This window comes from Hemicordylus capensis, chromosome 1 (genome assembly GCF_027244095.1).
Source record: "Hemicordylus capensis ecotype Gifberg chromosome 1, rHemCap1.1.pri, whole genome shotgun sequence".
In the NCBI taxonomy this organism is placed as follows: Eukaryota; Metazoa; Chordata; class Lepidosauria; order Squamata; family Cordylidae; genus Hemicordylus; species Hemicordylus capensis.
The window spans coordinates 346,591,145-346,614,767 of record NC_069657.1 but is presented as its reverse complement, the minus strand read 5'-3'; the positions used below and the strand labels follow the sequence as shown (position 1 = coordinate 346,614,767).

At 41.5% G+C, this 23,623-nt stretch overlaps 1 protein-coding gene across 6 annotated transcripts in view; it reads left to right on the top strand.

Moving 5' to 3' along the window:
- The window catches only part of ARHGAP18 (Rho GTPase activating protein 18), a 130,116-nt gene that overhangs the window by 92,739 nt on the left and 13,754 nt on the right, over positions 1-23,623 (top strand). For all 6 annotated transcript variants that reach the window (XM_053286305.1, XM_053286332.1, XM_053286294.1 and 3 more), the window contains exons 7-12: positions 4,640-4,731; positions 6,634-6,711; positions 12,870-13,029; positions 16,069-16,151; positions 16,997-17,203; positions 21,964-22,128. In XM_053286305.1, the coding sequence (XP_053142280.1) occupies positions 4,640-4,731; positions 6,634-6,711; positions 12,870-13,029; positions 16,069-16,151; positions 16,997-17,203; positions 21,964-22,128 (785 nt within the window). The remainder of the gene's footprint in view (positions 1-4,639; positions 4,732-6,633; positions 6,712-12,869; positions 13,030-16,068; positions 16,152-16,996; positions 17,204-21,963; positions 22,129-23,623) is intronic.

Sequence of the window (23,623 nt, the reverse complement as noted above, 5' to 3'; positions counted from 1 at the left end):
AGTAAGCTTTCGTTGTTCAGAATATTAATATTTCTGTAAATCATCTTATCTTGCTGCATAAGCCTCTGTACCTTCTCTTTAGATCTAATATAGATTTGGGCACCTGGGATAATTGTGAGGAAACAGCTTTTTTTCCTTGATGATGATGATCATCAGGTCAAAGAAAGTTAAAGCAATATTTATAGTAAGGTTTTTTCTGCTTCGAAATATGTAATTGTGTACTTGCATGTAAGTTTGAATGCAACAAACATCCTGCAAAACAGACATGCAACAAAAAACCTGTACTCACAAAGAACAGTTTTTTAATTGGATAAATTGACACTCTGACTTCTAAGATTGAATGAATTTGGAGTTCTTTTGACTTATGAACAAACTTTGAAGTAATAGTTTATATTTGACTTTTTGCATTGGCTTGGCAGGTTTTGTGCTGAACATTGGTATGTGGATATTATATTTTAAAATGGTTAAACTGAATTTGTGTTTGTTAGCAGATCAACCTATTCTGAGTACAACCTTTGTAAAATTTGTGAGACTGGAGATTTTATTTTTATTTATTTTATTTTTACATTTCTATACCGCCTTTCATTAAAAGACAACCCCAAGGCGGTTTACAAAAGTTAAAACATACAATAAAAGGCAATTAAAACATCAAGCTAAAAATTATAAAAACATATATAAACAGGCATAAAAACAATACAACAGGTAAAAACACACAGAAGCAGCAGTAAAAACGATTATGTAAAAGCCTGGGTAAAAAGCCAAGTCTTTACAAGCTTTCTAAAAGCCGTGATGGAGTCCGAGGAACGAATGGCCACTGGGAGAGCATTCCAGAGTCTAGGAGCAGCAACAGAGAAGGCCCTGTCCCAAGTGCACGACAGCCGGGCCTCTCTCATTGTCAGCACCTGGAGCAGGGCCCCCTCAGATGTCCTCGTCAAGCGGGCAGCAACCCTTGGGAGCAGGCGGTCCCTCAAATACCCCGGGCCCAAACCGTTAAGGGCTTTAAAGGTCAAAACCAGCACCTTGAATTGGACCCGGAAACGAACCGGCAGCCAGTGCAACTCTTTCAAAATGATGTGGGTGATGTGTTCCCAACGGGCAGCTCGGGATAAAACCCTAGCTGCCACGTTTTGCACTAGCTGCAGTTTCTGGATATTCTTCAAGGGCAGCCCCATGTAGAGCATGTTACAGTAATCCAGCCGTGACGTGACTAAGGCGTGGGTAACCCTGGCCAGATCTGCCTTCTCAAGAAAGGAACGCAGCTGGCACACTAGCCGAAGCTGTGCAAAGGCACCCCTGGCCACCGCCTCCACCTGAGCTTCCAAAAGCAGAGCCGGGTCCAGTAGTACCCCCAAGCTGCGTACTTGCTCCTTCAAGGGGAGTGCAACCCCATCCAGAACTGGTAAAATTTCCTCATCCCGATTGGCTCTCCTACTGACCAACAGTACCTCCATCTTATCCAGATTCAATTTCAGTTTGTTAGCGCACATCCAACCCATCATGGCCTCCAGCCCCCGATTCAGGACATCCACCGCCTCCCTAGGATCAGATGACAAGGAGAGATAGAGCTGAGTGTCATCCGCATATTGCTGACAACTCAGTCCAAATCCCCGGATGACCTCTCCCAGCGGTTTTATGTAGATGTTAAACAGCATGGGGGACAAGACCAATCCCTGCGGGACCCCACAGGCCAACGGCCACGGGGCCAAGCAGTAGTCCCCCAGCACCACCTTCTGGACCCTCCCCCCAAGAAAGGACCGGAACCACTGCAACGCAGTGCCTCCGATTCCTATACTTGAGAGGTGGCCCAGAAGGATACCATGGTTGATGGTATCGAACGCCGTTGAGAGGTCCAGCAGAACCAACAGGGACGCACTCCCCCTGTCTAGTTCCCAGCGTAGGTCATCCACTAGAGTGACCAAGGCAGTCTCAGTCCCATACCTGGGGCGGAAGCCAGATTGAAAAGGGTCCAGATAATCCGTATCATCCAAGACCCTCTGCAGCTGGGACGCCACCACACGCTCCATCACCTTGCCGAAAAAGGGAAGGTTAGACACAGGTCTATAGTTATCCAGGTTGGAGGGATCAAGAGAGGGCTTTTTTAATAGTGGTCTTACCACCGCCTCCTTGAGGCACGATGGCATCCTGCCCTCCCTTAATGAAGCATTAACGATCACCTCCAGCCATCTGCCTGTCCCCTCCCTGGCAGCTTTTATTAGCCATGAAGGGCAAGGGTCAAGAGCGCACGAAGTTGCCCGCACACTGCCCAGGATCTTGTCCACATCCTCAGGCTGCACCAACTGAAAAGAATCCAACACAACAGGACCAGATGGTACCAGAGGCATGTCTGCCGGAACTGCCAAAACTCTGGAGTCCAGGTCAGCACGGATGCGAGCGACTTTATCTGCAAAGTGACAGGCAAACTGATCACAAAGAGCTGTAGATGACTCCTCCCCCATTGTCCGGGGGGATGTGTGGAGCAAGGTTTTTACCACATGAAACAGCTCTGTTTGTCTGCACTGAGCAGACGCAATGGAGGCGGAGAAAAAGCATTTCTTCGCCACCCCCACCACCACGGAGTAGTCCCTAAAATGGGACTACTAGCCTGTGTTCAGTCGGATTCGTGGCGACTCTTCCTCCAGCGTTGTTCCAGCCGTCGCCCGAGTTACTTCATCGCCCTAAGCTCCGAGGAAAACCAAGGAGCAGATCGGGCTCCACCAAGCTGGAGAGGGCGTTTAGGAGCAACCGTGTCATTGGCCCAGGCCATCTCTCCATTCCAGAGATCAACCAGGGCCTCGACAGGGTCACCAGCTCTGGACACTGGAAACTCCCCGAGGGCCATCTGGAATCCAAGCGGATCCATAAGCCTCCGGGGGCAGACCATCTTAATCGGCCCACCACCCCTGCAGAGAGGGCAGACGGAGCAGTCAAACTAAACCCCACCAGATGATGATCTGTCCATGACAAGGGAGTGGTCTCAAATTCCCCCACCTCCAGATCATTTATTTCCCAGTCGGCAAAAACCAGATCCAGAGTATGTCCTGCTACATGGGTAGGGCCCGATACCAATTGAGACAGGCCCATGGTTGCCATGGAGGCCATGAAATCCTGAGCCGCACCCACTAGATATATCAAAATTTTATTTATTTAAAAAGATGTTTGCCTATGTTTGCATCAAACTATAGTGTAAGTCATCTTAAAAAATTAAAAACAGATACAAACTAAAAATAAAACCTAAATAAAATACAATACAGATATGAATTCGCAGCTGCAGCACTAAACAGATTACGACTCCAATAGGTTTCTGTGTGCAGGAAATGTTACCATTTTGTTAGTTCCCTGTATTTCTGACCTTTTCTTTAATGTTTTACAAGAACTTGAAACGTGATGCCAGTTAATCAAATACCTTCCTGGGCCAAAACTTCCAGTCCAATGTTCAGCACAGATAACAGTGCAGTAGCGAAGTAATTGAAAGCAATATTGAGTGATGAGAGAGATACTGCAGGGTACAGCTGAGTTCTCTGAATGCAATCTTCATTTCACACCCGAGGAAAATAACCTTTTTCCAGGGCAAAACAAGCTGCATGAAATTTTTGGAACACCTGCCCCCCACCTCCCTGCATGTTTGCATTCCTAAAATGACAAATCTGTAGAAGAAAGATGTGCCAGTGCCTTTTGAATTGGGGATATTGTCCAGTTTAGGGGAACTATTTCATTTCACTCCTGTGAAATTGAGGGTCTCTGCAGATTCTTTATTTTCAGAATTACTTTTACAAAGCCCATTTTGATTTTCTTCATCTTGTTCTACGTTACTTTGCCAGATGATATTCTGTTCTGGAAAGTCCTCCCACCAACAGTAGAGCATCATGGGTTATTAAGAGAAAAATGAAAAGTGTAAGGATCTTGTAGAAGTGTCGCAAACACATACTCAATTCATCAGCTTCTATTGGTGATTGGTACTACTGTCAGTAATAGCATGCCTGTAATAATAGTACTTAGCATTTACGTGGACCATCTCACATGTTCAAAAAACACATAATAGACTCCTATGATAATCTTCTTACAGTAGTCCTGTAATATATGGTTTTATACCTATCTTCACATTGCGGATGAGGGACTGAGGCTGAGAGAACGGTGGCTCGCCTAACTGTAGCTAAATGTAGTGGCTAAATGTAGTGGCTAAAGCATGTATCAAGGTATCCCCAGTTCAGAACTGGGGATGCCTTGATACATGCTTTAACCACTACATCGCAGTAGCCAGCATCAGACATTGAGGGTTTGCAAGAATATCTCCTTTTTAAAGAATAATTGAATAATTCAATTGAATTATCAATTCAATTGATAATTGAATTGGAACATGGTAGAGGCAAAGGGTTAGAACCGCCTTCCTTCTCTGTGATTCGCATCTGGATTGGCCTTCTGCCTTCACTCTTTTAACTAATTAAGCACACAACTGCACAGTATGTACTAAAAGCAACATGTAGTTTGGCTCTTAATTGTCTGCCTGAATGTACAAAATAGAAGCTCAGTAGCTGTGAATGAGTTGGAAAGGTTCTTTGAAAATATGCTCATGAACTTGCCATCTCGTGAACTAAAAGAGATGTGAACAGTGTCTTGTCTTGTCTTGTCTTCCTTTATGCAGAATCTGGTCTTTTTGGTGTTTCACTGCCAGTTTTGCTTGAACAAGATCAAAAGAGGATGCCAGGTATCAGGATCCCCCTGATCTTTCAAAAGGTGAGTAGACATGGCTAACTTCTGGACATCAGCAGATTTTTATTTTCCAGTTACAACATATTCTGGGTACCTGAAGTGTGGCATATAATTCTATTTTAGAGAATTGGAGAATGGAGCTTTGTACTAATTTTGATAGTTCATAAGCACATATCTTAGCAATATGAGGGAACATTATGCTCTACATTTTGGGGTGGCACAGGAACAAATTGTGTGTATCCCCCATTGCATGTAAAGCATTTTCCGTAGATTGATGCCTATTGTGCATACACATCTGTGCAAGAACATTCCACCCACAGTTCACACACAATGTTTGGGGAGGGGTGAATCCAAGGCTCACAGCTATATTCCACCACATGTAGAGCCTGGGGGTGCTTCCAAGTAGAGATGGGTTTCTGCATTGAGCTACATGTGGTAGAAAAATGGAGCTTCCACATGCAGTTCTCACAAGTTTAGTATTTGTAAGTCTGCTTTCCCAAACTAGGGATGGAACATTGCCACTTGGTTGTCTGTACCTCCCCACCCCTGGTCCCCTCTCCACAGTGCTTATTGTAGGCATGTGAGAAAGAGGGGTGTTTACCTAAGGTGGCTATTTTTTTTTTAAAAAAAGTTGTACACTTCCAGCTTATCAAGTTTCCACAACATAGGTCTCTTCTGCTGTGCCTTCTCTGATTCCTGTGGAGCTTGGGGTGGGGTGGGGTGTTAAAGTGCAACTGCACTGGTTTGACGTGCCTCCATTTCCTCCAAAGAAACAAATGTTTAATGTGATTTTAAATGTCTCCTGCTTTTCTGGACATTTTAAATCACTGCCTGAAATAATTTTCTGCAGCTGGAACAGTCCCCTTAAATGACTGCTGCAATCCTCTACACACTTTTCTGGGAGTAAGTCCCACTGAAGATAGTGGGACTTCTGAGTAAACATTCATAGATTGGGCAGTTGAAACAACAATTTCTGCCTTTTTATTTTGTGTTTAAGATTTGTGTTTTAGTTGGCGCTTTTGTGAGTATCTGGTGGGGTGAGAATAAAGAATATATTACTGGGGGGAGAATCGCTGATATTTTATTACAATTTTTTAAAAAAATAAAAGAATGATTGTGGAGGGAATGCAATGGGGAGGCAGAGAAGGTGTTGCAGATACACCACTTTGGCTGCACATGTAAAAATAAAAGTGGAAGCAGACATTTGTAATAGCACGAAACGGGCATTGGTTGAAAACACATGAGCAAATGACAACGACTGGAAGTAAAGTGGCAAAGGTATGCTCAAGTGTGGAAGTGGGTGAAGTGTGCCCTTGGAATTCATCCTTCTGAAGCATCATGCAAAGAACCCACTTCTCCTCAGATCCAGAAAAGTTGCACTATGGTTCATCTACACCTTGGCTCATTGCGCAAGTTGTTACACTAGCATCTTCAAGTCAGAGTAACAAAAATAAATGGGTGTGTTTATGGGAATAGTACCAGTCACACCCAGGATGTCAAAAACATAATCTAGACACCTGATAAAATCCCCTGTAATAATCAGTGCATAATGGAATAAACTTCCATCTGGAAGTGCTCTTTATTCTGGGTCCAGTATGAAATGGCCTCACTTCTCATCAGTTCTTGCCACCCTTACTCCAGCTAAGTGTACTTATGATCATAGTTGGTATCCTAAAGAAATCTGTAGAGTGTGTGTCTGTGTATACATACATACACGTATACAAGGGTATATGTACAATATATACAAGTGTGTATGTACATGCATATACATATACACATACACAAGGAGACTTCAGAGCTTATTTAAAACTACAATCCTTATGAGCAGGTGAGGCACGTCATAATATCAAAACTTCACTCTCTTACCTCTGGCTGCATTTTAATTGCCACTCACAAGGTTAAAGGGCTCTCCATTTTTATTTACAGCTTATTTCCCATATAGAAGAAGGACGGCTGGATACAGAAGGGCTTCTTCGAATACCAGGTGTTGCAGCAAGAATAAAGGTAACATCAACTTTCTGCTCTGGAAAGAGTGTGCTATGTTCATTATTACTTTAACAAAACCATTATTACTTTAACAAAAACCTTGGTAACTCCATGGAAAAACATTTCAGCACTGGAATATGTAAGGCATTTCACTCATATCATATAAAAATTACTCTTTAGGCCAATTGTACAGTTATTTATTTGAGCTGAGTGGCAAAATGAAGGCTTAAGATATAGTCTTGTCTATCAAAATGTATTCATTACATTTTCAGAACTGATTTTTTCACAAAGTCAGGCTTTTTAGGTGTGCTGGCATATATTTTTTTCTTCCTTTATTCAGTTAAGGCTTAGGTAAAGAATTATATCATCATCATCATCATCATCATCATCATCATCATCCCCCAGTGAGGCACTACCTTGGCGTGGTTGTGGGGCTTGTGTGCTCTGAGGAAGGTGAGAGCTATGCCAGAGGTCCAACCATACTGGACAGGTCTCACCAGAGGAGCCAGACAAAGAGTGCCTCTCCCATCAACAATATGGTGAGACGTAACTTTAATAAATCTATAACAGATCGGTCGTCGCCCGGGTCAACAAGGACCGTGCCAGGTGCTATAGTCCCTGGACATCTGGTGGCAAGTGGGCAACAGGACTAAGGATCTTCAGTTGAGCAACCAGGGCTGAAGACAGCAAAGTTACTGGAAGAAACGTCGCTTAACCGAAAAAAAATATACGAAAAATGCCAACAAGGAAATAATGATCTGCTATTACAAGTCTAGTCCAACTAGAAGAGGTTATTTAAAAAGAATGTACCAAATTTGGAAAGAGAAGCATACAGATACAGAAATAACAGAACAAAGGCTAGCAGACCAGAGAAGATTCATAATAAGAAATAAAGTATTCACAGGAGTTGAGCTGGAAGAACTGCAAAGAACAACACAGGCTCAAGATATGGAAGAAGAATTACCACCAACTGAAGAAGTTGCTCAGGCGCAGGTGGAGGAGGTGTTGGAAATCGAGAATTCCACTGTTGCTGAACTGTTTCAAAATCAAAACCAGGCAACCACCCCTTTGCCTTCACCTCAAAAACCCAAATGCCATTTAACAGAAAAGCAACAAGAACTAAAGCAAAAAATAACTGAGCACATGAACCAAACAACCACCAGAGTTCGACTTCCCGCTCTAAAAACAGTTGCCAAAAAACAACTTGCTCAGGCATTAAAAGATGTCAATGCTGCACTTGCAGAAATAGCAACCAATAATTTGCAAGAAACAAACCAACTAATGTACAGTGCAGCAACAATAACAACACAAGAGCTCAGATATAAGATCAGTGGACCTGTAAAAAAAGAAAGAAGTACATCACCTAAATGGAAGATTAGATTAGAAAATAAAATCTCCAGGTTTAGATCAGATGCTAGTAAATTGAAAGATATGAAAGACAAGAAGCTGAAGAATGAAAACACCAAACAGTATCTGATCCAAAAATACCACCTAGATTCAAGGAAAATTAGAGAAGTCCTGGAAATAATAAAGCAGCAAATAACAGCAGTGTCAAAGAAGATTAGCAGATATGAAGCCAGAATTACACAACACAGGCAGAATCTCCAGTTCCAGTCGAATCAGAGACGTTTCTACCAAAGTATAGAAGGAGAAACTGCAAGAAACGTAGAAATACCAAATAAAGAAGAAACAGTGCATTTCTGGGGGAAATAATGGGACAATCCAATAGATTATAATAAAAAAGCAGGCTGGATGAAAGAGGTCAAAAATGTAAGCAACAAATGCAAGATCTAATAATAACACCAGAATTAATAAGTGAAAGAGCAAAGAAAATTAAAAATTGGACTGCGCCAGGCGACAATGAACTGCACAGCTTTTGGTTTAAACACCTAACAAGCCTTCATAAACAACTATCAAAACAGTTCAATCACATTTTGCAAGGAGGTGATGTTGAACAATGGCTAACAACTGGGAAAACCCATCTCATAATGAAAGACCCAGCAAAAGGTGCAGTTCCAACTAATTATAGACCGATAACCTGCCTGCCAACCATGTTCGAATTATTAACTGGAATAATAGCAGATGAAGTGATGCAACACTTATTTAACAAGCAGCTTCCAGTTGAACAGAAAGGAAATTGCCCGAACGCCAGAGGCACAAAAGACCAGCTGCTGATTGACATAATGATTTTAGAAAATTGCAAGAGAAGAAAAACAAATCTAAGTGTTGCATGGATTGAGTACAAGAAAGCCTTCGATTCATTGCCTCACACGTGGATACTAAAATGTTTAGAAACAACTGGTGTCAGCAAAAACATTCAGATATTTATTTAAAAAGCAATGAGCATGTGGAGTACACAGTTAACAATCAATGGCGAGACACTTGGACAGGTTAGCATTAGAAGAGGCATTTTCCAAGGGGACTCACTATCCCCTCTGTTGTTTGTAATCGCCATGACCCCACTTTCACAAATACTAAACAAAACAGGCCTCGGATACCAAACATCTAAAACATCAAGTAAAACCAACCATCTGCTGTACATGGACGATCTGAAGTTGTATGGAAAGTCCCAGTCAGAAATTGAATCACTGCTAAACACTGTCCGAATATTCAGTAGCGATATAGCAATGGAGATTGGACTAGACAAGTGTGCTGCAGTAATAATGAACAGAGGGAAAATAAGAAAAACAGAAGGAATAGAACTGCCCAATGGAAGCAAGATCAAGAACCTGGAAGAGAAAGAACCTTACAAATACTTGGGCATTCTCCAGGTTGATAACATTGCACACAGTGAAGTTAAAAGAAAAATAGGAAGTGAATACATCAGGAGAGTTAGAAAAATCCTCAAGTCCAAACTCAATGGTGGGAACACCATACAAGCCATAAACACCTGGGCTATACCTGTTATCAGATACACTGCAGGAATAATAGACTGGACCCAGGCAGAGCTAGAGACGCTAGATCGTAAGACCAGGAAAATCATGACCATCAATCATGCTCTGCACCCCCGCAGTGATGTAGATAGGTTATAACTCCCTCGCAGCTCAGGTGGAAGAGGAATGCTGCAAGTCCATCAAACAGTAGAGTAGGAGAAAAGAGGCCTTGAAGAATATATCAAGGACAGTGAAGAAGATGCACTTCAAATGGTCAATAATGCAAAACTATTCAACACCAATGAAAGAAAGCAGGCCTACAAGAAAGAACAAGTCAAGAACCGAGCAGAAAAATGGAAAAATAAGCCACTGCATGGTCAATATTTGCACAATATAAGTGGAAAATCAGACATCAGCAAGACCTGGCAATGGCTTAAGAATGGCAATTTGAAGAAAGAAACAGAGGGTTTAATACTGGCTGCACAAGAACAGGCACTAAGAACAAATGCAATAAGAGCAAAAGTAGAAAAATCAACCACAAACAGCAAGTGCCGCCTTTGTAAAGAAGCAGATGGAACAGTGGACCACCTAATCAGCTGTTGTAAAAAGATCGCACAGACTGACTACAAACAAAGGCATGACAAGGTAGCAGGGATGATACACTGGAACATCTGCAAAAAATACAAGCTACCTGTAGCCAAAAATTGGTGGGACCACAAAATTGAAAAAGTGGTAGAAAATGAAGATGTAAAAATATTATGGGACTTCCGACTACAAACAGACAAACATCTGCCACACAATACACCAGATATAACTGTAGTCGAGAAGAAAGAAAAACAAGTGAAAATAATCGACATAGCAATACCAGGGGATAGTAGAATAGAAGAAAAAGAAATAGAAAAAATCACAAAATACAAAATCTACAAATGGAAATTGAAAGGCTGTGGCAGAAAAAGACCCAAATAATCCCAGTGGTAATTGGCGCCCTGGGTGCAGTTCCAAAAGACCTTAAAGAGCACCTCAACACCATAGGGGCCACAGAAATCACCATCAGCCAATTACAAAAAGCAGCTTTACTGGGAACAGCCTATATTCTGCGATGATATCTATAACAGCAACAACATTGACAATAAAATTCTGGCATCCCAGGTCCTTGGGAAGGACTTGATGTCTGGATAAAACAAACCAGTCAATAACACCTGTCTGACTGTGTAAAATAACAACAACAACAACAACAATAATAACAACAACAACAACTAGCCGATCACGCACAGAGCATCTGTGCACTCTTTGGGGCCAGCGGTTACCTCTCCCCCCCTCCGCCCCAGTTTCTGCTTCCAGGCCCATCCACCTCTCCTCCCCACTACCACTTTTGCCCCCGCACCGCCACTTTCTTTCCCCACTCCTGAGCCTTGCCTCCGTGGCCAGGCCTGGCCCGCCACCTCTGGCCTCCATGCCCGGGCCGCCGCCATGGCAACCAATACTCCTGGGTGCGCCTCAGCCAATCAGGCACATCCGCCGCCCAGCCAATCTGCTCGGCTCTGGGACGCACATTCCAAGGCACACCCAGGAGAATTAATATAATAGATGAATTATTATTATTATTTTATTATGCCGTTCTAATGCATCTAATAAAACAGTCCAGTAATTAGTAGAAATTAATTCTGGGGCAGGTTAATTACACTATTTGGGAATATGTGAATGCTCTGTTAAGTTATTTGTAATATTTTGTTACATATAGATCATGTTGCCTTAGCAAATGGCTGAACTGAGATATGACACTAACCTTTTGAAATGAAAAGTGCAACTCTTGCAGAACTTGAGGTAGAAGAAAGGGAAGGGTTAGCAAACAACTTTGAAGCATTTGTATCTATAATATGTATGGTATTATATCTATAATATAATACAGTATACTGCTTCTCCAGCTGAAATTCTGCTATTTATGTGTTGCAATTAAGTTTTGGGAGCTATAGCATGCAAAATCTTCTACCAAGAGGGAATGTTGACTAAAGACAGATAAGATAATTGCTGTATTTGTCTTTGTTATCATTGATCAGCAGAAGATCATTTTTAGAATCATTGGGTCCCTCTAGGGCTCTGCTGAAAAGAGGGAAGGGGGTGGGTTTCCCAAACATTTTCATCAGTGTTGAAAGTGTCTTTTTGCTCAGTAGTTCTTTGGCAGGAGGATTGCTCTGAGAAGAGACAACGATGTCTGCCTGTTCTGGAAGCATTCTTTACACTTGGAATAGTCCCTATGATAAGACAGATACTGTTGGATACAATTGAGTTTTCCAAATACAATCTTCATTTCACAGCCCAGAAAATAACTTTTGTGGTTTAATTTTTGGATGTAGTTAAATCTACTCTACCCAATGTAGCATTGTGATGTCATCCACTCATTAACTGCACCCCTGACTGGCTGAGATCATTCCAAGAAGGAGTGAAAAGCGTAACTATGAATTGATGGCACTGAAGCAGCAGTAGATGTCAAAAAGAAGAAGTAAAAATTCACTAAAGGCTTTTAAGGAAAAAAATTAAAGAAATATTTCAGCACTCCTGCTAAAATACTTTCAAAATAGAAACATATAATATTTGGTAACGGTCTTCTTTCATCCTTGGAGAGCAACTTGATTATTAGAAGGCTAATATAAGTTTCTATCTTTAGTATAGCGGAGAGGTTTTAAATTTTATTCAGATGACCAAATAGGTCATGAAACTGTCTGAGAAGAGTTGCACTAAGGCCAGAGAAGCTATGCACTTAACTAGATTGTGGATATGATGACTTTCTAATAGTAGTGCAGTTTGAAATGCATCCATGATGTGTTTGGCTACAATCAGAAATGCATTTACTGGAGAATAAATCTTATTTAACCTGCTGGAACTTACTTTTAAATAAACATGCATAGGATTACTCTGCACATTATTTGACCCAACACTGATGAGCTCATAAATATAATCTATTTGTCTAAAAATAGGCTTTGTGAAGTATTCATTTATAGATTTAGATCATTTTTATACATGAGTCCAAAGTCACCTTTTGAATGTCTTTTTGTGCTGCTAATGAGAAATCGGAAGCAGAGGAGTGTCATTGCCATTGTCAAGTTACATTCTAGTTATATATATTGCTTTACATACCTAGGAAATGCAAACAAATTAGCACAACTCTTATGCATTCCTTTTATCATAAATGTTTAGGATAAGTATGATAGCATCCAAGGACAACAGAAAATATTGTTACACATGAAATTTATGACACTTCCTATATTATTTGTCTGGGGTTTTTTTTGCTTGTCTGTCTTTCAGAGTCTTTGCCAAGAGTTAGAAGCAAAGTTTTATGAAGGGACTTTTAACTGGGAAAATGTAAAGCAACATGATGCAGCAAGTCTTCTCAAACTCTTTATCAGAGAATTGCCTCAGCCACTGCTCACTGTGGAGTATCTCAAGGCCTTCCAAGATGTACAGAGTAAGCAAAATTCTTCCTAGCTCAGCTTTAGAGAGGTGATTGTGTAAGTTGCACATTAGACACGTGGAATAGACATGTTTCAACAGTTCTGGAAAATGGTTTCCATTGAGCCAACAGCCAGTTTCGCTGTGTTTCTTTCTAGACACAATTGACCTGCATTGACCTGCATTGCCATTTGCACAAAATTATGTGCAAATGGTATATTAGCATGCATTTATCTAAAAACAAATGCATAGCACTGCTTTCTTTGCTCAGATACCCCACACTGCTCAGTCAAGTGTTGGTGAATTCATAAGATAGGATTTTATATTTCATAGTGAAGAACCACAGCTAAGAGAATACCAGTTTATAAAAAATACAGTCTATTGAAAAAAGAATCAATTATTATACACTGCTACAGGTGAAACTTTAGAATATCGTGCAAAAGTCCATTAATTTCAGTAATGCAAATTAAAAGGTGAAACTGATATATGAGACAGACACATTACATGCAAAGCGAGATGTCAAGCCTTAATTTGTTATAATTGTGATGATCATGGCGTACAGCTCATGAAAACCCCAAATCCACGATCCCAGAAAATTAGAATATTACATGGAACCAAGAAGACAAGGATTGTAGAATAAAACAATATCGGACCTCTGAAAAGTATAAGCATGTATACGTATTCAGTACTTGGTTTGGGCCCCTTTTGCAGCAATTACTGCCTCAATGCAGTGTGGCATGGATGCTATCAGCCTGTGGCACTGATGAGGTGTTATGGAAGACCAGGATGCTTCATTAGCGGCCTTCAGCAATTCTGCATTGTTTGGTCTCATGTCTCTCATCCTTCTCTCGGCAATGCCCCATAGATTCTCTATGGGGTCAGGTCAGGCGAGTTTGCTGGCCAGTCAAGCACAGTACACTGTATACTTTTCAGAGGTCCGATATTGTTCTATTCTACAATCCTTGTCTTCTTGGTTCCATGTAATATTCTAATTTTCTGGGATTGTGGATTTGGGGTTTTCATGAGCTGTACGCCATGATCATCACAATTACAGTGGTCCCTCTACTTACGAAATTAATCCATTCCGAATGCACATTTGTAAGTCGAAAAATTCGTAAGTCGAAAAGTGGTTTCCCATAGGAATGCATTGGGAACGGATTAATGCATTCCGGAGCCTAGAAAAAAGACCCAGACCCCCAGTAAGGCTTGCAAACTGCACAGGAACATTTCTTTTCAAGAATAAACAGGCAGTAAACAGGCAGGCAAGTCAAGGAAACCCCATCTAAAAATTTGTAAGTCGAGGAAACCCCATCTAAAAATTTGTAAGTCGAGGAAACCCCATCTAAAAATTTGTAAGTCGAAAAAACCACATCTAAAACCGGATCTAAAACTGCCGTTTGTAACTCGAAAAATACTTATGTCGAGTAGTTTGTAAGTCGAGGGACCACTGTATAACAAATTAAGGCTTGACTTATCTCGCTTTGCATGTAATGCGTCTGTCTCATATATCAGTTTCACCTTTTAATTTGCATTACTGAAATTAATGGACTTTTGCACGATATTCTAATTTTCCGAGTTTCACCTGTATATTGTAATCATTAGGAAGATATTTGGATTCCTATTTGGAAATATTAAAACTGAAAATAAAAGCATACCAACTTAAACCAATACACTACAAAAGAAGGTAATTGCTATAGATTTAATTCTTTCTACAATTCTGTGCTAGCTTAGGGTATCTTTGGCAGATTTAGATGTGTGTAAAATGTCAGAATCTTTATTACAGTCACTGAACAGACAAGCGCACAGTCAAAATGTCACATTTGGGAACAGAAGAAGAAATTAAGAAAATCTTAAACTACAGGTCTAAAGGCTGGTTGTCTTGTCACTTGTTCTCATTTGTGAGTGTTCTTTTTGCATGAGCAGAATAACATGGAAATCAGGTGCGCATGGATCTAATCAGCATCTATAATAGGGATGTGTATGGACATGGCGGTTCTGCTGGTTCGACAGCGGGGGGTGTCTAGCTTTAAGAGCAGGGGAGGGTGCACTTACCCCTCCCGCCGCTTTCCCCCCACCAGCATCCATTTACTTGCAAGCCCATCGGGGCGGTAGCGTACCTCCCTGCCACCCCATTGCCCGGAAGTCTCAGCGCTTGTGCATGAGCCACCGCGCGAAACTTCTGGTCATATCCGGACAACAGGGGCAATGGGGCGGCAGAGAGGTACACTGCCACCCCAATGGGCTGCAAGTAAATGGATGCCGGCGGGGGGAAGCTGCAGGAGGGGTAAGTGCACCCTCCCCCGCTTTTAAAGCAGCACCCCCGCTGCCTTCGAGCTTCCCCGCCACGGTTCCATGCACATCCCTAATCTGTACCTGTGAAGATTTACTTCCCATAGCTGGTTGTAGGCAGCTATTTATATTTTTTTAGTCTTAGATGTTCAAGTATGCTTATCTTCTGCATTAGTGCCTGGGTTATAAATACAAATTACAATGTTTATTCAAGTTTTAAAAAATTATATTTAAGAGAATATTTGCTGAGAGTTCTTCAAGCCTGTTAAACATTGGCTTTAACATTATTGTTTGGCTCTAATAGCTTAGAAATCCATAGTGATTTGTGATTCCTATCTTGCATTCAGCACCATAAATTACTTGCTATACACCATTCCAACCGTTTGCTCAACAAAGAACATTGCACTTCAGTGTGTGTCATAAAGATCTTTCATATTCATATGCATAAATGACAGTCTCAGCTGGCACAAATTTTTCTTCTGTCTTTAAAATATTGTTATACTAAAAAACATTGCATTGTGAAACAAAGTAGCTAAGGGAGATGAAAGGCACTATCTGAGAAATAATTAATCCTATGACAGCTGAGTCATGAAACCGCATCTGAAGACAAAGTGAAGTATCTGTCAATCTTTTATCATGATTCTGAAACTTGTGTAGCATATTAATGGTATCAGTTTTATATTATCAAGGAAATTTCATGCATAGTAATGTCTTTGAGGAAAATGCAAATGATTCAAAAACTGACATCTGCTTGTTTCACTGGCAGAACTTCCAAAAAAGAAGCATCAACTGCAAGCATTGAATCTTTTGGTCCTCCTTCTTCCCGATGGAAACAGATATACTCTAAAGGTTAGACCATTTTTAACAGCTTCTACAACCCAGTTCCACATGGTCATTGATACATTGAATCCAGGAACTGCTATGCATGTTTGGGGTTGATGTAAAGGTATCACTAAATTACTCTTCCTCTTCTCTCCAACTCCACTTTTGTTCCTTCTTTTGGTTTTCCAATAAGCGACATTTGTCATCCTGTATTCCTCCTTATTTTGCTGTATAGACTTTAGACCCATCTTGATTATTGTTTTCTCTTAATAACAATTATTCCTCCTAGTCCCCCAGGGTACACTCCACTGCCCAGACTTAATTTCCCTCTTGCTGATTCAGTTCAACTCAATCTCAGCCTGCTCCCCCAGCTGGTCAGAGTTGGCAGCAGAAGGGAGGGGTTTATCCAAATCTTCCAGCTTCAGCAAAGGATGATTCTAGCAGAATCAATCTGGTATCCCTTTTCTGGGCATGCAGACCAGGTGCACACATGTATAAGATGCATAGGACTATAGTCAGCCACAAAGTCTTTAGTCAATCTTGACTATCCAGCTGCTTTTGAACTACAACGCCCATCATCCCCAGCTACAATTTATTGTAGCTTGGGATGCTGTAGTTCAGCAGTAGCTGAAGAGCCAAGGCTGCCTACTCCTGTTCTAGAATAAAGAACCACGCAACATCACTTATCTGTCTTTTTACTGGAAGTCAATGGAAGTTGGCTTTGATTTTTGGACAAGGTTTAAACACAGAAGATGCAAGTGGAACAGAGAGTATGCATGTTGGTCAGTAACAACAATTTCAAGAATGCTTTTTGAACATGGTGTTTCACTATTGTGTGTTCTTGCCTACAACTAATGCTGCTCTCATTTCAGGCACTGCTTGAATTTCTTCAAAGGGTAATTGATCATCGAGAGAAAAACAAAATGACCCTAAAGAATGTTGCCATGGTAATGGTGCCAAACCTCTTCATGTTTCGTGGTTTGGGCTCCAAGACCACAGAACAAAATGAGTTTGCTATGGCAGCTAGGACGGCAAATGTCATGCTTCTCATGATTAAATACCAAAACCTTTTATGGACCGTAAGTTTGTATTTTTAAAAAAACCCAATTTGCTTATTTATTAACAATTTCTTGTATATCACCTCCTCCAAAGACTGTAGGCGGTGAACAATAGCAAAAGCCTGGTGGAAAAGGGCCTTAAAAGCCACTAAGGAGGGGCTGAATGAATCGGGGGGGGATGTTCCAAAGAAGAGGGGTGGTGACAGAGAAGGCCCTCCTATGGGCCCAGGCACCACGCACTACACCAGGGCCCGGGACACTAAGGAGGGCCAGCTGAGAAGACCTCACAGGATGGGATACAGCTGGCAGAAAGAGGCAATCCCAGAGATATACAGGTGCTAAGCCCATAAGGTTTTTGTAGATGAAAACCACCACTTTAAATTGGACTTGGAAGCGAACAGGCAACCAGTGCTGTGATCATAAAAGAGGTGTAACACTTTCAAATCTATGGCCACCCATGAGGAGGCAGGCTGCTGCATTCTGGAGTAGTTGAAGCTTTTGAATAGTTTTCAAAAGCAACCCTAGGTAGAGTGCATTACAGTAATGCAAGCGAGAGGTAACAAAGGCATGAGTTACTGTTGCCAGGGCCTGCTGGTCAAGAAAAGGCCATAACTGGTGAACCAGCTGAAGCTGTGCAAAGGCACCCCTGGCCACAGCCTCCACCTACTGTTCAAGCAGGAGCCGCGGATCCAGAAGGACCCCCAGATCAGATCACAAACTGTCTCTCTTAAGGGAAGCGCAAGCCCATCAAGAGAGAAACTGACACACGGCAATTGGCCAGATCACAGACTGAACAACAGCCAACTCGGTCTTGGAGGGACTGTGCCTGAGCTTGTTTTGGCCCATCCAGGTCCTGACAGCCTCCAGGCATAGAGCCAGAACATGAACAGCATTACCTGTTTGGCAAAGGGTAGAGATATAAAGCTGAGTATCATCAGCATATTTATGAAAATTTACCCCAGACTGACAGATGACCAGGCCCAGCAGCTTCATGTAGCTGTTAGAATGGGAGCAAGGACTGAGCCCTGTGGAACCTCACAAGAAAGGGGCCAGGGTGCAGAACACTCATCCCCATCAACACCGACTCGAATCGCCCAGTAAGATAGGACCGGAACCACTGAAGAACAATGCCCCCAAGGCCCAGCCCACTTAGGCATTCCAGAAGGATAGTGTGGTCGATGGTATCGAAAGCCGCTGAGAGATCAATGAGAACCAAGAGAGGTGTGCTTCCCACATCAAGTTTTCAATAAAGGTCATAGTGCTGTGCTGTGGCATGAAACCGACTGGCAAGGGTCCAGAAAATCAGTTTCCTCCAGGACTCTCATCAACTGAGCACAAACCACCTTCTCCAAAATCTTACCAAGAAAAGGAAGCTTGGAGATCAAACAATAGTTATCCAGATTGTCAGGGTCGAGAGAAGGCTTCAGGAGAGGGTAGACCACCACCTCTTTCAGGGCTGTCCTTAAGGAACTGCCTCAGAACTTTTGTGTGTGTGTGTGTGTGTGTGTGTGTGTATATATGCATGCGCACGGTGAGAGTGTTCCCACACATGATGCAGGTGACTCCACTCCCTTCTGAGAACCAGGCACAATATTGGAGTGTGTGGAATATTTTCTCTCTCCATTGATTTTCGCAAAACAAGTTGAGTATATTTTCAATATAAAAGATTTAGTGTTAAAATCAAGAGTGAAAAATCCTGTGTCTCTCTTATGTAGTCCAGATGGTGACAAGTCTTTAGGGATGTGCACTGAACCGTTCGGTGCTTCATTCTAGGAGTGCCGAACCAGTTCCAGTAACTGGTTTTGTGGGGTGGGGGGTTGCTTTAAATGCCAGGGAAGGTGGTATCTTCCTGCCCCGCCACTTTGCCCCCACCAGCGCTCTTCCAAAAAGCAGGTGCATGGGGCTGCAGCGTGCCTCCTTGCAGCCCAGACCATTTGCATGCCGACACTGGTCCAGGCTACAAGGAGGCACGCCTCAGCCCCGAACGCCGTCTTCTTGGAAGAGCACAGCTGGGGGGAGGTGTGGGGAGTGGCAGGGCAGGGGCTGGCAGGTAGGCAGCGCCTTCCCTGCCACTTAAAGCAAACCCCCGACCCTCCTGGGAGTGCACAGAACCGGTTGCATGCACATCCCTACAAGTTTTCATATAAGGAAGTCTTCATAGAAACATTTAGAGAATAATCTGTATTATATATTTTAAAGAATATTTGATTATTTAGTCCTCACAATTTTTTAAAAAAAATCCTTGCTTAACTTTATTTTATGTTTCAGAAGAAACTCTATTGCAGAAAGCATTTTCTCTCTAGAAGTAAACTACATTTCTAAATAAGCGATTTGAAAACGTTGTAATGGGTGAATTGTGCTTTGGGACAAATGGTGCCCTATAAAGGTTGTTTCCATAAAACACTATTGAAAGCTCAGTCTCACTCTTCTGAGCCCTTATTCACACAAACAAACAGCAGTGTGGTAGAGAGCATGCAATTCAAGTGGAATTGTTCACTGGCCATTCTGACTTCTCAATTCTGACTGCAACCTTCCTGCATTGTGATGGTATGTGAACACTGAATTGTGATCATCCCAGTTTTCAGAATATAGGGGAGCCAGGGTCCCTGCCCCCTTAGCATATGTGATGGCCCCCATAGCTACTGTTTTTAAACATCTACTGGTGGGGGGCATAATTTGGTTTAAACTGGATAGGCTTGTGGCTTGTGGTTTTCACTGTGGACCTCTGCTGCTTTCTTCCCAGTTCAAGAACTGGATCAGTTACACCACGGTTAGGATCGAGAAAATGAAGTACTTTTTCACACAGCTAATAATTTAGCTATGGAATTCTCTGCCACAAGTTGTGGTGACAGGTACCTGGATGGCTTTAAGAAGGGCTTAGATAAATTCATGGAGGACAAATCTATCAATGGCTATTAAATTGAGGGCTACAGGCCACCATCCGGCTAAGAGGCAAGATGCCCCTCTAAATACCAGTTAAAGGGAGCAACAGCAGGAGAAAAGACATGCCCTCAGCTCTTGCCTGTGGGCTTTCCAGAGACATCTGGTGGGGTTCTGCATGAAACAGGATGCTGGACTGGATAGGCCTTTGGCCTGACCCAGCAAGACCACTCTTATCTTCTTCATCAGTCCCAAGTACAGTTCTCTGACTTATAGCGTTGGGCCTGTGTGAAGCTTCAGCCGAAGCTGAATACTCTGTACAGTCCCCCTAGAACCAGTTAGAGGTAGCCATTCCCACTGTGCTTTGCCCAGCACCAGTGGGGTGTCTCTAAGGGAACCATCCTCCTGCACCATCTTGCAAGGCACTCAGAGCGTGCTGGGAAGTATAGCCCTTTCCAGGGCTTTCCTGATAGAGCTCTTGAGACGGTTCCCTCTCTCTTACAGGGCTCTCCCATAACTGAGAAGTGCTGTAGTGTGCAGGGATCAGCATGAAGGGAAATGGCTCTTGCACTGAAGTTTGGTTTTTTTCCCCCCACCAAAGTGACCCCCATTTGAAAAATAGTGAAGATCACTGAGCTACACCATTACAGCTTGCTATGTGGAACGGGCTTATGTGGTTATATTTCACACCTCATTTCTCTACTTACGTATTTCAGTTGAGCCTAAAATGTTAAGGCAAGAGTTCTATCAAGATGCTTTCATTGATCTATTTGCAACACCTCCAAAGACGCCAAGTAATAGATTAAAGGATTTTTATTATTTGGATAAGCCAATTGATTTAGAACCAATTCGGGAGAAGTTTATGAATAAGCATTACTCTTGGTTAAATTTTCTTCAGTTTCAGTCCTTTATTTTACATCCTGATACAGTTAAACAGGCTAATAGGAATTTGACTATGTTTGAGGAATTAATATTAAAGACTTCAGAAGTTTCTAAGGGACTTATTTCTAGATTATACAATATTCTAATAATGCAAATATCTGATCCTTTAATTGGCCTTAAGTTGGCCTGGGAAAATGACCTACAACAAACTATTCGTGACTCACAATGGAATGGAATACTGAAATGGAAGCCAGTGTTTTCTACCTCTTCCCGAATTAGAGAGAACTTTGTTAAGCCTTTTCACAGGTGGTATTTGACCCCTTCTAGATTATCCCACATTAATAAGAGTATGTCCCCATTATGCTGGAATGGCTGTGGAAATAGGGGAACATACTTCCATCCATGGTGGTCTTGTCCCAGTATTTTTGGCTTTTGGTCAGAGATATTTTTAGAAATGGGTAAAATTACACAACCGAGGTTAGATATGAGACCAGAGCTGGCTCTGTTAAGTGTATTTTTGGGAGCTAATTTGTCATTATTGTCTAAGGACCTTATAGTTTTTATGTTATCTGCAGCTAGATTATCCATTGCTCAGCACTGGAAGTATAAAACCATGTCTTTGACATCTTGGTATCAGTTTATGTGGCATATTGACATATCTGAAAAATTGCCCCATATTATCCACCTTCAAGTGGTGGGTCAAGCTAATTCTAATGATTTTTTCATGTTATGGTCAGATTTCATTTTGTTCACAAATCAAGATAATTTCAGTCATTCTCCTCCATCTAATTATTTACATATCTGGAAGGATGGTTAATGAATGTCATGTATCAGCTTTATTATTCATGTCTATGTATTCAATTTTTTTTTAAAAGATGCTTTCATTCTTGCTGGACATAAACGATGGCATTTGATATTCCTTTTTGATCCCTTTGTCATTAGAAGGATCTAAAATGGGTTTATGATACTTCAAGGAAGCGATACCAGTGTTGCTAACAGCATACTATATGTTTGCTTAGATTCCAACATTTCTTGTGAACCAAGTAAGAAAGCAAAACATGGAAAGTCAGAGAAAGGAGAGAAAGGACAAAGCAGTGAAGAAACTGCTGAAAAAAATGGCTTATGACCGAGAAAAACATGAGAAGCAAGAGAAAAGCATCAGTGATATGAAAACTGGCAATGATGTAAGCAAGCTGCAACTTCTGACTAGTAAGAATTATAGATGTCACCATTAAACTATGGGTTTACTTAAGTTATATCCATATCATCAAAACAAAGTACCTTACTATGTTATAGCTACTAACATATTGGCAGTTGCCTCTCTTTCATGACCTGGTATAAATTATGTGCCAGTTACAGCAGCGGAAATGGAATGCCACTTCTGACATTTCTAAAGATTCCTTTCTTTCTGCCAAATAGATGGGAGCTGTAGTTATCCTATGAAAAGCACATCCTGTTTAAATAGTCCCTCAGATACTAGTAAGAGGTATGGAATTACTAACCGAGATATTAAAACTGGCTAGAAGTTCCAGTTCTGAAGGGCTGTCGTTGCAACACTTCAAATGTTGCACTCTTAGGCTCTTGAAACTGATGTTGTCCCCAAAGAGCTAAGCTTTATTTGGAGCTACTGGGCTACATGATGTGCAGGGATGCTAAGGACATCCTGGGGCTGCTGCATGACTTCAAAGGCAACCCTGACAGTGTAGTGATGGGACTGTTGCAGAATGCTTTTAAAGCACTTCCAGGAAGCAGCACAGCACTCCTTTCCACTGGAGACCAAAGAAAGGAGCCCTGTGCTGCTGTGCAGAAGCACCTTAAAGCCATTCTGCACACCATCAGGGCTGCTTTTCAAGTTGTGCAGCATCAATGGGAAACTGTGCATCTTCTAACCTACTTTGTATAGTCTAATGTGTTCTTACTATTTATTGTTCAACAATCTAAGAACACAGTAAGAAAGCCTTGACTCTCTCTCAAAGGACAAATATACTGTAACTACTATACAAGATGTTCTGTTTTGGTCATCCCTGGTTTGCCTGATTAATTTTCAGAGTTCAAGGTGAAGTTTCACAACCTGTTTTAAATTGTATGCCAGTCATAGCAGAGGAAATTGGAAGGCCACTTCTGCAATGATAAAGGTTTCTTTCTACCTTCTCCATTATGTTTGCTGCTGTGAAAGTGGCATGTGGAACAGTGCCCAACATATTAAAATACCAATAAATTCAAACACATTTAATCACAATTAGTCCCTCTGAAATTCACAGAAGCATCCATAATAGCAGCAGAAAAAAGAAACTATACATATATGTATCCCTTATCCTTTAAACATTTAGTACATAACTATTCTAAAATTTTGCTCTTCAGTGCATGGATTAGTATTTGGAGCAAACACCTGCTGGATGGTTGTTTTCAATTGGTAAAGCATAACCTTTTTTTCCTTATTTGTTATATCCAGCCTGTATTAAGGTCAGAATAATATTAAGGTGATGCATAACAAAATTAACAACAAATGCTCATCCTTTGTAGTGTGTTGAATATAAATTTTCTTTGGATTACTGTAACAAGTTCTATCTTCTACTACAAGGCCTTTCATATTCACAATCTCAGTGAATTAGAGACATCTTGTGGAAAGATGTAAAATTGCATTGGTCTGAAAAACATCCCTTCATATCCAAGAGGATC